At 45.9% G+C, this 13,193-nt stretch overlaps 1 protein-coding gene across 2 annotated transcripts in view; it reads right to left on the bottom strand.

The window, feature by feature from the left end:
* Positions 1–4,777: 4,777 nt before the first annotated feature.
* Positions 4,778–13,193, bottom strand: part of CE4H1orf100 (chromosome E4 C1orf100 homolog) — a 28,054-nt gene continuing 19,638 nt past the window's right edge. The window contains exon 5 of one of the 2 annotated variants that reach the window (XM_043568105.1): positions 4,778–4,964. In XM_043568105.1, coding sequence (XP_043424040.1) covers positions 4,873–4,964 — 92 coding nt within the window. In that variant the 3' untranslated portion in view covers positions 4,778–4,872. Of the gene's footprint in view, positions 4,965–6,877; positions 7,061–13,193 lie in introns of those variants that run through there. The other variant, XM_043568106.1, reaches the window with a different exon arrangement.

Here is a 13,193-nt window from a genome sequence, read left to right on the forward strand (position 1 = left end):
TTGGAGGAGACCCCACCAAATAACCAAAATATGTTTCCTCTAAAAGGAAAGCATTAGGCCAAAACGCTTAAGGGGGCCTAATGGGGAAACGGAAAAACCAAAACAGAAAAGTGCACTCCAGATCTCAAAGCTCAGTAGAAGGTAACTAGACGGCAGAACAAGAAGTTTCCACGGGGAGACGGCCTATTTAGTATATACTTTTTATATATTAACTGACTGATGTAGCCAAATGCCCTCCACAAATGAGTATGTGAATTTAATGCCGTTCCGGTCAGAATTGCCAGGGGGTTGTCTACTGGGCAAAATTACGCTGAAGCTTTGGTGGAAAAATGAATGTGCAAGAATTCCTAAGATAGTTTTGAAAAAAGAATGTGTTGAGAGGTGTTTCCCCACAGATGTTAAAGACATTATAACGCTACTGTAGTCAAAGTATGTGATCCTGTCATGGGAATGAACAAAGACAGAAGGAAAATGGACTGGACATTTCAGAAATAGACGCGACCTACATGCACATAGGAGCTTGATATGGGCTAAAAATGGCATTTCATGTCATTGGGAAAAGGATGCATTAAAGAAATGACAGCAAGGAGGGGTTGTGTTTGGGGGCATGGGCTAAATGGGCAAGGGGCATTAAGGAAGACAATTGTTGGGATGAGCACTGGTTGTCATACATAGGGGATGAATCACTGGAATCTACTCCTAAAATCATTATTGCACTATATTGGGTGTAAATTAAAAAATAAATAAGGGCACCTGGGTGGCTCAGTCGGTTAAGCGTCCTACTGCGGCTCAGGTCATGATTTCACAGCTCGTGAGTTCGTGCCCCGCATCGGGCTCTGTGCTGACAGCTCAGAGCCCGGAGCCTGCTTCGGATTCTGTGTCTCCCTCTCTCTCTGCCCCTCCCCAGGTCAAGCTCTGTCTGTCTCTCTCCTTCAAAAATAAATAAATATTAAATTTTTTTTTAATAAATAAAAATTTAAAAAATGACAACAAATACAATCTCAAATATGAACTTCAGATTGAATAAAATTCAAATTAAAAAATTTTTTAACCAATGAAAGTAATAAAGGAAAATAACTTCAGGAGAGCCTTCTAAACAAAAGTAGGAAGCTTGTAAACTCTAAAGAAATATGTACAGATTTGACCAAAGTAAACATTTTTAAATACTTATGGACAAAGCTCATTAAAAAACAAACAAAAACAAAACAAAACAAAAAAACCCTGGGAAAACAACAAACTGGGAGAAAAGATTTCAATACATATCCTTTATATACAAAGAGCTAGCACAACTAAGAATGACGGCTAATGAAAGATGGACCAAGTAATAGGTGCTAGTCAATCCACAGGAATAAATGTAAATGGCCCAAAACATGAAAAGGCATTCACTTTCGCCTACAGACAGGAAGTCGTAAGTTAACACAATGAGATCCCACTCGTCATCTCTGAGTGTTAAATATGCAACATTAGAGCTATGGCGTTTTCATGTACTGCCCGCAGGGGGAGTTACTGCAATATGGGGAATCAGTTTGCAATTTCTGATACAATTTCACTTAGAATCGCATCCACCTCTGTAGAATCTACCCAAGAGGGAAAGTAAGTTGTATCACCTTTATGCACAGCATCATTCTGTCTTCCTTAGAGGCTTCTTGGTCTGATTTTGTTTTCTTTTTGTCAAAGGTCTACATATGTATGGTTTTTACTGAAATGACTTTATTGAGGTACAATTTTTTAAAATGCTTGTTTGCTTTTGAGAGAGAGAGACAGAGCATGAACGGTGGAGGGACAGAGAGGGAGACACAGAATCTGAAGCAGGCTCCAGGCTCTGCGCTGTCAGCACAGAGCCCAATGTGGGGCTTGAACTCACAAACCATGAGATCATGACCTGAGCTGACGTCGGATGCTTAACTGACTGAGCCACCCAGGCACCCTGAGATATAATTTATAGACCATAAAATTCACCTGTTCTAAGAATACAGTTTGGTGATTTAGGGTCACCTGGGTGGCTCAGTCAGTTATGCATCTGACTCGATTTTGGCTCAGGTCATGATCTCATGGTTCGCGAGTTCGAACCCTGCATAGGGCTCTACGCTGACAATGTGGAGCCCCTTTTGGACCTCTGTCTCCCTCTCTGCTCGTCCCCTGCTCATTGTCTCTCTCTCTCTCTCAAAAATAAATATAAAAAAGAAGAAGAAGAAGAAGTCTTGCCTAACTCAAGGTCATATATGCTGTCTAGAGGTCACTCACTTTAGATCCAAAAATACAAGTAGGTTGAAAGTGAAAGAATGGAAAAAGATATTCTAATGTCACAAAATAGACTAAGTCAAAAATTATTACAGGAGACAAAGGGCTTTATGTATGGATAAAAGGGTCAAGTCACCAAGGGATAATAATAATTTTAAATATGTACTCACCAAACAACAGAGCCCCCAAATATATGAAACAAATGCTGGTGGATTTGAAGGGAGACATAGTTCTACGATAACAGTTGGGAGTCTTCAATACCCAACTTTCAATGATTCATAGAACATTTAGATGCAAGATCAGTAAGGAGATCGAAAACATGATCAACACTATAAACCAGCCAGACTTAACAGGCATCTATGGAACCCTTCACCCCAAAATAGTAGAATACACACTCTTTTCACGCATACATGGGACATTCTCCAGGACAGACCCTATGTTCGGTCACAAAACCAGTCTCAGATTTAAAAATATTGAAAACCAGGGGCTGCTGGGTGGCTCAGTCGGTTGAGCGTCCCACTTGGGCTCAGATCATGCTGTGAGTTTGAGCCCCGCGTCGGGCTCTGTGCTGACAGCTTGGAGCCCGGAGCCTGCTTCGGGTTCTGTGTCTCCTTCTCTCTCTCTGCCCCTCCCCAGCTCACACTTTGTCTCTCAAAAATAAACATTAAGAAAAAGTTTTTTTAAATACTGAAATCCTACAGAGTACCTTTGATCACAATGGCACGATGCTAGAAATCAGTAACAGAAGGAAAACCGAAAAATTCACAGTGGAAATTTAAGAACACACACTCAACCAAATGAGTCAAAGAAGAACTCCCAGAGGAAAGGAGGAAACACAAAGAGGAGAACGTGCAGCAAACATGGGCAGAGCCCCACAGGAAATTGGTAGCAGTGAAAAGTGTCACATCAAGACCCTAACTTTCCACCTTAAGGAGCTAAAAAAAGAAAGCAAACTCAACCCAAAGCCAGTAAGAGGAAGGAAATAATCAAGAGTCAAGAGTAACAAAATAGAGACTAGAAAACAGAATATCAGTGAAACCAAAAGCTGGTTATTTTTATTTTCTGTGTTTTCGTGTGCTCGGCCACAGCCGAGACCTTTGCGTTTGAGCAGCTTCCTGGTCCTTAGCTCTGTGAAAACGTTTCCTTGATGATTTCCTCTAATATTCTCTGTTCTGTTTCTAGGATGCTTGTTAGGTGGTGGACCCCCTGATTTATTAGTCTGTGTCTCTTCTTTTAAAACAGTAATTTTCTTTGTCTTTTGATTCCATATAGAGCTTTTCAGAATTTTCTTCCAATCCTGTCAAATGTTTAATTTTTAGCAATCACGTTTTTAATGTCCAAGAGCTTTGGAAAGATGGCGTTTTCATGTTTGTGGATGACGCATCCCTTGTTGGATGACAATGTTACTTTGTTAGCTTCTTTTCGATTCCTTGGTGGTTCCTCTGGGATCATTTCTTCTCTTTGTCTTTCATGTTTCATTATTTTTCCAACTCTCTGGTGATCCTTGGCTGGCTCTTCACATCTACGACCAAGGCAGTGGAAAACTACCTAAAACTGTGTTCCCAGCGGGGAAGACTGTTAACTAGTAGGTTTCACTTTGGGGTGGGGGGGGGTTGAGTAGGGAACCACTTGTATGCTGGGGTGTGGGGGGATGGGGGGATGCTAGGGGCCAGAATGTAGGATTCTTTTCTTTGGGATCATTAATTTCTTTTAAAAAAACCTGCTAGCTTTTTGCCTGGGGAACTGATGCCCAGTTGTTAAGGGTATTAACTGTCTATACACAGACTTTCAATTAATCAATTAATCTTTTTTTTTTTTTTTTTTTTTTTTTTTTTTTTACCATTCCCATAACTCACTACAGCCCTAAGCCACTTCTGGGTTTCTGCATCCAGAACACCTTTAGGATCTGTGGTTGCTGGCAGTCTACCTCCCTGGCTACTTCCCCAGGTTTTCCTTTTCTTTTCTTTCTTTTCTTTTCTTTTCTTTTCTTTTCTTTTCTTTTCTTTTCTTTTCTTTTCTTTTCTTTTTTCTTTTCTTTTCTTCTATTTTCTTCTCTTCTCTTCTCTTTATAATGAGTAATGCAATTATTGAGCAGATTATATTCTTACCTGGCCCCCTGTATAACCTTTGGATTAAATGTAAGATGGTTGACATGAGAAGAAATGACAAGTTGTCTTAAACTTGACTTTTTTTTTTTTTTTTAATTTTTTTAATGTTTATTTATTTTTGACAGAGAGAGAGAGAGACAGAGCATGAGCAGGGGAGGGACAGAGAGAGAGGGAGACACAGAATCTGAAACAGGCTCCAGGCTCTGAGCTGTCAGCACAGAGCCCGACGCGGGGCTCGAACTCACGGACCGCAAGATCATGACCTGAGCCGAAGTCAGATGCTCAACCGACTGAGCCACCCAGGTGCGCCTTAAACTTGACTCTTGATCCCCTGCCCTTAGGTTGATCGCCTCAATCTGAAAAGACTTTGCCACATGTAAATATTTCAGGATTGTAGCCACCCAGATACACACTTCAATCAACAGTAGTCCTGTTATTATTTTAATCTAAAAGAGTCACCTAAGAATTCCAAATGTTGTTTTGTTTGAATGCCATGGTTATTTACAACTTAAGCGGTTTTCGTTCACAACTGCCTCTCTTGACAACAGTAGAGCTCTGGCAGAGAATCGAGTGGTCTAGGGTTCGATGAAACTGTGGCTAATTTCTTGTTCCAATCTGGAATTTAAAACAAATCAATGATTTATTTTAAGACCATTCACTCCTAAATTTTAAAGTAGTGTCAACAACAATTTTGTTTAATTTTTTTAATGTTTATTCATTTTTGAGAGGAAGAAAGAGGTGGGGGGGGAGGGGCAGAGAGAGAGGGGGACACAGAATCCGAAACAGGCTCCAGGCTCCGAGCTGTCAGCACAGAGCCCAATGTGGGGCTCTAACTCATGAACTGTGAGATCATGACCTGAGCCAAAGTCAGACACTCAACCGACTGAGCCAACCAAGTGCCCCAAAATAGTGTCCACAACAATTGTATGCAATAAAATAATTTGGGGGATTGAAGAGAAAGGGATATATGTGAAAGATGTGGGGGAACAGGACTTAGTCAAAAGGTTATTTCTGCGTTTCATTCTGTGATCAAGAGGCACCTCACTGAGTTATGCCCACATGTAAATAAAATTAAATCAGTCATATACGCTTGCATTTTGACATCCTAATTGTAGACCCCCAACCCCTATAAACCCCACACTGGAAACGGGCCACTCTGTGTGTTTGTATCAAACTTCAGTTGGTACCATCCCTCAATTTACCCCCACTGGAGTTCCTGTGGGGGTAATATACCCTCTTATCTACAATCACTAACAGTTCTGCTTGTCTGGAGCTGAGGGTTCGCGGAGAGCTTGGGGATAAATGCATCAGCCATCGCATCCACACTGGGTGAACCAAAGAGCACGGCATTATGGCGATAGCATCGTAAGGCAGCAGTATTACGTGTAGTGCCGTGCACTGTGTTACTTACCTTAATATCCACGGTAATCCTCAGATGCCCACTGATGGGGTCACCAACTCAAAGAGATTCATGAACGTGCCCAAGTTTATAGGATAGTGAGGGGACTTGACCCAGGAATACCTGGCCCCCAAGGCCCTGACCTCTTCACTGCTCCATTACACCTTCCACACTTACTTCGACAGCATTGAAAGACACAAACATTTCTTGGTATTAAGAATGGATAATATTTCATTGAACCCAGGAGTATGACTCGAAATGCCATCCCTGGAGGATTCTTGAAATCTAATTGAATAGTGTGTACCTGTCTGAACTAAGTAACCATTCAACTTCCCAAGGCTTATGGGGATAAAATAGCAACTCTGACCTTCTCGAGGGTTACACTGTGTCTAAGCGGTTTAGGAGCGTGACAAATCCCTCACCAGCCATGGAGCTGAATGACGCACTCATTCGACTGGATCCACTGGACAATAAACGTTCCCAGAACGTGCAACAAACTTTTGGGGCTTCACCGAGTCAACATGCCCACAGACAGTGGATGCTATCAAGCCCGAAATACGCTATGCAGATTTGGGGGTGGGATTACTGTGGAAAGGACATGTGAAATGATTTGGGGGACTTCCTTACCATTTGATAAAGTGAAACTCTTGTTCATGTGGATTTGTGGGGGTGACTTCTTCCAAAGTCATCATCAAAAAATAAAATGAGTTAAGTGAGAACTACGGAGACAATTTAACAACTTCCTGAATCCCATTTATTCCAACTACTGTAATAATTTAGTATCATTTGATAGTAACACTTGGAACAGTTTAAGAGATTTCCAAGGATAACTTCGATTATACATGATAACTATTTGAGGCACTGGTTTTAGAACTTGATCCCAGAAAAAAACACAATCCCGTTGCATTAGGGTTTTTTGTTTGTCTGTTTACAAACATTTATTATGGCACGTGTTTATTCTTTGGTCGATAATATAATAGCTAATATTTTTTGAAGGCCTATTAATGTTACGTACAAGCACAATGCTAAGTTCCTTATATGGTTATCTCTGTTCTGTTAGGTAGATACTATTATTATCCTTTTTACAGACGAGAAATCGGAAGGTCAGGGAGTCTAAGGGTCACACCGCTACGAAGAGCAGATATTTTATTTTCAGAGGATGAGTTCTTTTAATTATTTGGTGCCAGGGTAATACATGGGCAAATTTTGTGTGAGGGGCCGTCTCATATTCGCAGGCTCTAGGTTCTCTGATGATAGAGTCTGTCCATCTTACACTGTGTCTTGCACAGAGTCCGTGCTTAATCAATGTTTCCTAAAAAAATTAACGAACCCCTGAGAATGTGCTGAGAATGAATTTGTTACTGAGGAAGAACTTCTTGAGAGGTGATCTATCACAATCTATATTTAATCCGTTTTTCAACAATGCCCAAAGAGGAAATGAGAACCTGACAGTGAAATGCGAGTCAGTGCTAATCTAGGCATATGTCCGGCCCTTAAAATCTGATCACCAAGACGGGTCAAATGGTTAAGATTAGAAACAAAAACAAAAACAAAAAACCCACGTCTTCGTAAACCACTTTATATCGATCTTATTCTCTGAGAAGCCCTTCCCCCAAAGACTCCTTCAAGGAGTACAGTTTCTTGATTTAAACAAACCCTCATGGGGCGCCTGGGTGGTGCAGTCGGTTAAACGTCCGACTTCAGCTCAGGTCACGATCTCGCGGTCCGTGAGTTCGAGCCCCGCGTCGGGCTCTGGGCTGATGGCTCGGAGCCTGGAGCCTGTTTCCGATTCTGTGTCTCCCTCTCTCTCTGCCCCTCCCCCGTTCATGCTCTGTCTCTCTCTGTCCCCCAAAAAATAAATAAACGTTGAAAAAAAAATTAAAAAAAAAATAAACCCTCGATTCAGTGCCTGCTGTGGTCTCTCTCAGTGCTCAGATTTGTGACCTCTCTCTGTTAGGTCTCTTGAAGACCCCCCTGTCGCCTATCTGATGGTTGTTCACAAAATAATCGCCCCCTAAGCACCCTGCAAATCCATCCAATTCTCTTTACTGTTACCAGCTGTCATCACCTGCCTAAACCACTGGTTCCCAAACTTGGCCACATGGGGGACCAATCTGGGGAGGTTTTTAAATTACTGATGCCTGGGACCACCCCAACCCACCCCACCCCACCCCTGCACCAGGAGATCCTGATTTAATTGGTATGGGTATCTCCTGGGCATCTGGCTTGCGAAAAGTGATGTCACTGAGGGTGAGAACCTTTAGCCTAACCACTGCTGGGGGCGGCGGGCGGGGGTGCTCCTGGCTCAGCATATTCAATCCCTGCCTCACCCGACTCCCCACCCGGCCCCCCTTTCCTTCTCATTTTCACAATGTACTTTTAATCATGGCGTCTCCACCCTCCTTAAAACTTTTTAGTGATTTGCCATTTATCTCAGGCTAGAGGTGCCAGAGCTGAAAATGGCCTGTATACCCTCTCCTTGTTCCTGCCTTTAAATCTCTAGTTACATCCTGCTCCACCCTTCCTGATCTCTGTGCTTTAGCACATTTTTTTTTTTTAAGTTTCTCAAACATGTTGTGTTCCTACCACAGGGCCTTTGCACACTCTGTGCTCACTGTGAAGCTCTTCCCCTACTCCTCGCTTAGTGAACTTCTCGCTCCTCGTTTCCTCAGGGAAACCCATTAAGCGCTCCTATAGCACCACATAAATTCTGCTCTATCGCATTTATGCCAGGTGAAATGGCATGCTTATTTCTATCCCGGTTCTGGTTGAAGCTTCCTGCATGTAGAAACGTTGTGTCTATTTTTGTTTGACACTGTATCGCCAAAACCTTGCACACTGCCTGGCATACAAATAGGCTCTCCAATCATTTACTGGAAGAACACAGATGAATGAATGAAAACGCTCTCACAGCAAGTCACTGAGTCCAACTGATGTCACCTCCAAAATATCTCTGGAATCCATTCATCCTTTTTCATTTTCCCTGCTGGTCCAAGCCCCATCGTCTCCGTTCTAAGCAGGCAGATAGCTTCCTCGCGGGTCGACCACCGCCCTACCTCTTGTCCCTCTCCAAACAGGGTCTTAGCAGAAGCTAGAGTTGACCTTTTAAAAATACAAATGATCGGTCACTCCTCCGCTCGAACCCTTCCAGGTCTTTGTTTTGAGGTTCGAATCCAGGCGCCCTCCCTGACCACACACCCGCTACACTGCGTTCCTTTCTGTTCCTCAAACAAGCCTAGGCCTTTCCTGCTTTCAAGCTTTTGGACTCGCCGTTTGTTCCTTTCTCCTGAAACGCTCTCTAACGTGACTCATTCCCGTGTTCCAGGGCTCAGCTAAAATTGCATAGAGGTTTTCCCTGACTGTGCTATTCAAGGCAAACTCCCTTGAGTTCACTTATCACCCTGCCTGTTTCCCTGATAGCACCACCGCAGTCTATAATGTTGACAAAGCGTGCTTGGTTATGCTCTGTAGGCCCCCAAGAATGTCAGCTCCATGAAAGCAGGTGTCCTGTCTATCCAGGTCACTGTAGCCCCCACAGACAGCACCGTGGCTGGTTCATAAAGGGTGCTCAGTCAATGCACCCTTGCCAGCTTCCAAAGCGGACCCCGGTAATTCTCACCCCGTGGTACCCGTTCCTTATATAATCCTTGCACACTGCCTCAGGAGGACCATTCAGAAGTGGCAGTGTGTGGCTTCTGCCCCCGGGTCAGAAAAGGCATTACCGTCTCCCCCTTCATCCCAGATTGCCCATTCTAGGTTGGGGGAGCTAACTGCCGTGCCCTCGGGACATTTGGCACTGGCGTGAGGAGACCCATCTGGAAAGGCACGGAGGCCCCAGTCATGAGCCAGCATGTGAGTGACGACCATGTGAATGAGCCACCTTGGAGGCAGACCCTCCCTCCGGCCCCAGTCAAGCCTTCAGATGATGCCCCGCTCACTGCAGGTGACTGATTCCTTGAGAGAGAAACCCTGAGCCAGAACTGCCCATCTAAAAGGTGAAAATCATGATCATTTATCTGATAAACCACTAGGTTCTGGAGTGAGACGTTCCTCCACGATAGATAACTCATACACACTGGCTCAGCGGGTCAGTGACTATTTCGACAGGAATTATCTCTTGAATGGGTCAGGCTTCAACCCTCACTGGGTAGGGGGCTGTCCACCCCTGTTCCTTGTCTAATGCTGCCTGCTGGACTTCCCAGCACCTCATTTTCAGTTGCCTACGGATCCCAGCTTGACACGTCTCTGGCCGAAAACCATGATTTCCATCAGAGGCACCAACAATCCCTGCGGTCGGAGCGGGCGGCTGTGCAACGAGCTTTCATGCCTCGTGAGTTCTCGTGAGTTCTCTCTTGATGGTGTCCTTCCTCACTCCAAATGCTGCACCACCTGAATCTTCTTCCCATTTCCTGTGAAGCCTCCCTCCATTCATTTTCTGGAGGGCCCGGATCGATGACCCACCAGCTGCTGGATGGAGTGAGTTTCTTAAAGTCTGTAAGGCTCGGTTTTCTCTTCTGCTATGTGGAGTAAATAATAATAGCTACATCACGGGGGCTATGACTCATTGCAACCACGAGTGTATACACGTGTGTGTGTGTGTGTGTGTGTGTGTATCATTCAGCACAGTTCTGGGCCCATGACAGACATTTTAAATCCTAACAGCTATGCTAAACTACAGACTTCCAATGGGGCGCCTGGGTGGCTCAGTTGGTTAAGCGGCTGACTTCGGCTCAGGTCATGATCTTGCGGTCCGTGAGTTCGAGCCCCGCATCGGCTCTGTGCTGACAGCTCAGAGCCTGGAGCCTGTTTCAGATTCTGTGTCTCGCTCTCTCTCTGCCCCTCCCCTGCTCATGCTCTGTCTCTCCCTGTCTCAAAAATAAATAAAACGTTAAAAAAAATTTTTTTAAACTACAGACTTCCGAGAAGTCGGGTTCAGAGAAGCTGATCGTCTTGCCCAACACTGAAGAGTCAGGGCATGCGGGCCCGCAGGGGCCCTGGGGCCTGAGTCCTCCTGGCTGGAGTCCTCCCTGCTCTCCCACCTTCCACGAGCCTCACCATCCCCCCACCACGTCCCGGCTGCGGTGTCCCTGTCTGGGGGCCCCTGTTCCCTCTGCCTGGAATCTCATCTATCAGGGCCTAGCATGTTCTAGACCCCACCTTCCAGCTCCCACTCAGCTAGTTGCTTAGTCATTCTCTGGCAGGCTGGTTGTTGCTTCACCTTCCTGATTCGATTGGGAACGCCCCGTGGCTGAGGTCAGAGCCTGGGCTTGGCGCTCACCTCCTCCCATGGCACCCGGCACGGTGTTAGGGACACAGAACCTGGTAAATACTCAACTGCGTCGCTAAACACTCCCCTGGTTCCATAGGGCGGAAAGAATTAAGAATCGTCTAAAACAAGCAGGGGAGAAAACCTTTTGTGTCTTTCTGTCTCACCAGATTCTCTTGAAGCAGAGGAATTGGAAAGAAGGTCTTGTCTATTACCACTTTGGTAACCCAAGGCCCACCTGGATTACCCCCTGCTAAGGAAGCTGACTTCAGACTCAAACGTTCTCGAAAGGGCAAGCCGCTTAGCTGGTTCTCCTGACCACCTCTTCTCTCCCGCTACTCAGCCCCTGGTGGCTCCCATCCCCCCTCAGGCCTCATCCTCAGCCCTGATCTGCACCCATACCCACCCTGGCTTCCGTGAATACAACCATCCCGGGGCCCCCTGTGGGGCCCCAACTTCTACCGTCCCACACTCCCTCCTGGCACCTCCTTCCCTAGAGCTCATCTCAGCCCCCAGCCTCCCTCTCCCCTCATCTCCCGCCCTGCTCAGCCTCCACCCGTCTCCCACCTCCCAGAACCCAGCTTCGCACCCCTGGGAACCTATTATGCCAGATGCCTCCTGCCCACATGCGGCCTGTCGGCCTCATCTACTGCGCCCCCCGCCCCTCCGCGGCTCCACTGTCTAGAGATGAATCGCCTGGGCCTGACTCCCACCCTCCTGGCTGCTGGTGTTTGCTCTTCCCCTGGGACCTGAGCCCCATCCCTGGCCTAGCCACTCTTCTCAGGGGAGAACAGGAGGAAGGGTGGGCCCTCCTCACCCCCAGCCGCTCCCTCCGCCATCCTCCTGCTCGGTTTCTCACTCTTTCTCAAGCAAGAAGAAAGTGACTCACTTTAAAGAAAACTATTAGATAAACAGTAGTGCGGGTGACACCCAGCTGTGACAGAGGCCATATGGGTTACAGGTCAAGCACAGAGCTTGGCCTCTGCCTGGATGCTATGCCTCAAATGGCCTGGGTCTGAGCTCTGCCCCTCCTACCTGCTGCCTGGCGATCGGGGTCATTAACTGTCTCAGAAACTCGATCCCCCCTTCTTGGAAAATGGGGAAAATAATAGCACTTACCTAAGAGTGCTGTTGCGAGGACAAAATATGTTCCTGCCACAGGGTAAGAGCTCCAGAAACAGTGGGGTTAACTCACTTACAAAGCCTGTCAACGCCGCGGCTCCTTCCCCTCACTAAAATTCAAGGCATCCGTGAGGACAGGAATACAAGTAATGTCTACACTGGCATCCACGTGTGTACCCCCGGCCCACATCTGGGGGAGGGCTTGGCCCTTCATAGCCACACATGTTGCAATGTACAGGGAACTTAGAATTTTTGAAACATGCCTCCAAATGTCAAATTGTCATAAAGTCATTTAAAATGGGAGAACAAGGGGGCCTCTGGGCGGTTCAGGCAGGTAAACGTCCAACTTCAGCTCAGGTCATGATCTCGCAGTACGTGAGTTCAAGCCCCCACATCAGGCTCACTGCTGTCAGTGTGGAGACTGCTTCAGATCCTCTGTCCACCCCCCCCATTGCCCCTCCCCTACTGATGCCCTTTCTCCCAAAGATAAATAAAACATTTAAAAAAAAAAGGGAGAAAAGAAAAAAATTTCCTCAATATAGTTAGGCACCACAAGGAATTTGTTGAGTGATGAGAGGCTCGGTAAGAAGCAGTCACACTTGAGCCTGCCTCCTAGCAAGGACATTTGTGCATTTTCTTTTCTTTTTTATTAAGTTTGTTTATTTATTTTGAGAGAGAGCGCACGTGCACGCACAAGTCGGGGAGGGGCAGAGCGAAGGAGAGACAGAATCCCAAGCAGGCTTTGTACCATCGGCGCAGAGCCCTGAACTCATGAGCCACGTGATCAGGACCTGAGCCAAAGTCAGATGCTTAACCAACTGAGCCACCCTGACATTTCTGCATTTTTATCCTTGAATTCTATAGCGAGCTGGAAAAAAGGAGAGGTGGAAACAGCCCTTGGGCCAGCCTCTAAATTCTTCTTCCTGCACCTCGACACACACACACACACACACACTGTCCCCAACTTGATTGGTCCCAGACACGTCCCTGATGGCTACAAGCCCATGAAAGAGGCTCATCGGAGGCAAGTGTGATCTCAGAGAGGAAGAGCAGTTGA

This window comes from Prionailurus bengalensis, chromosome E4, assembly GCF_016509475.1.
Source record: "Prionailurus bengalensis isolate Pbe53 chromosome E4, Fcat_Pben_1.1_paternal_pri, whole genome shotgun sequence".
NCBI lineage: Eukaryota > Metazoa > Chordata > Mammalia > Carnivora > Felidae > Prionailurus > Prionailurus bengalensis.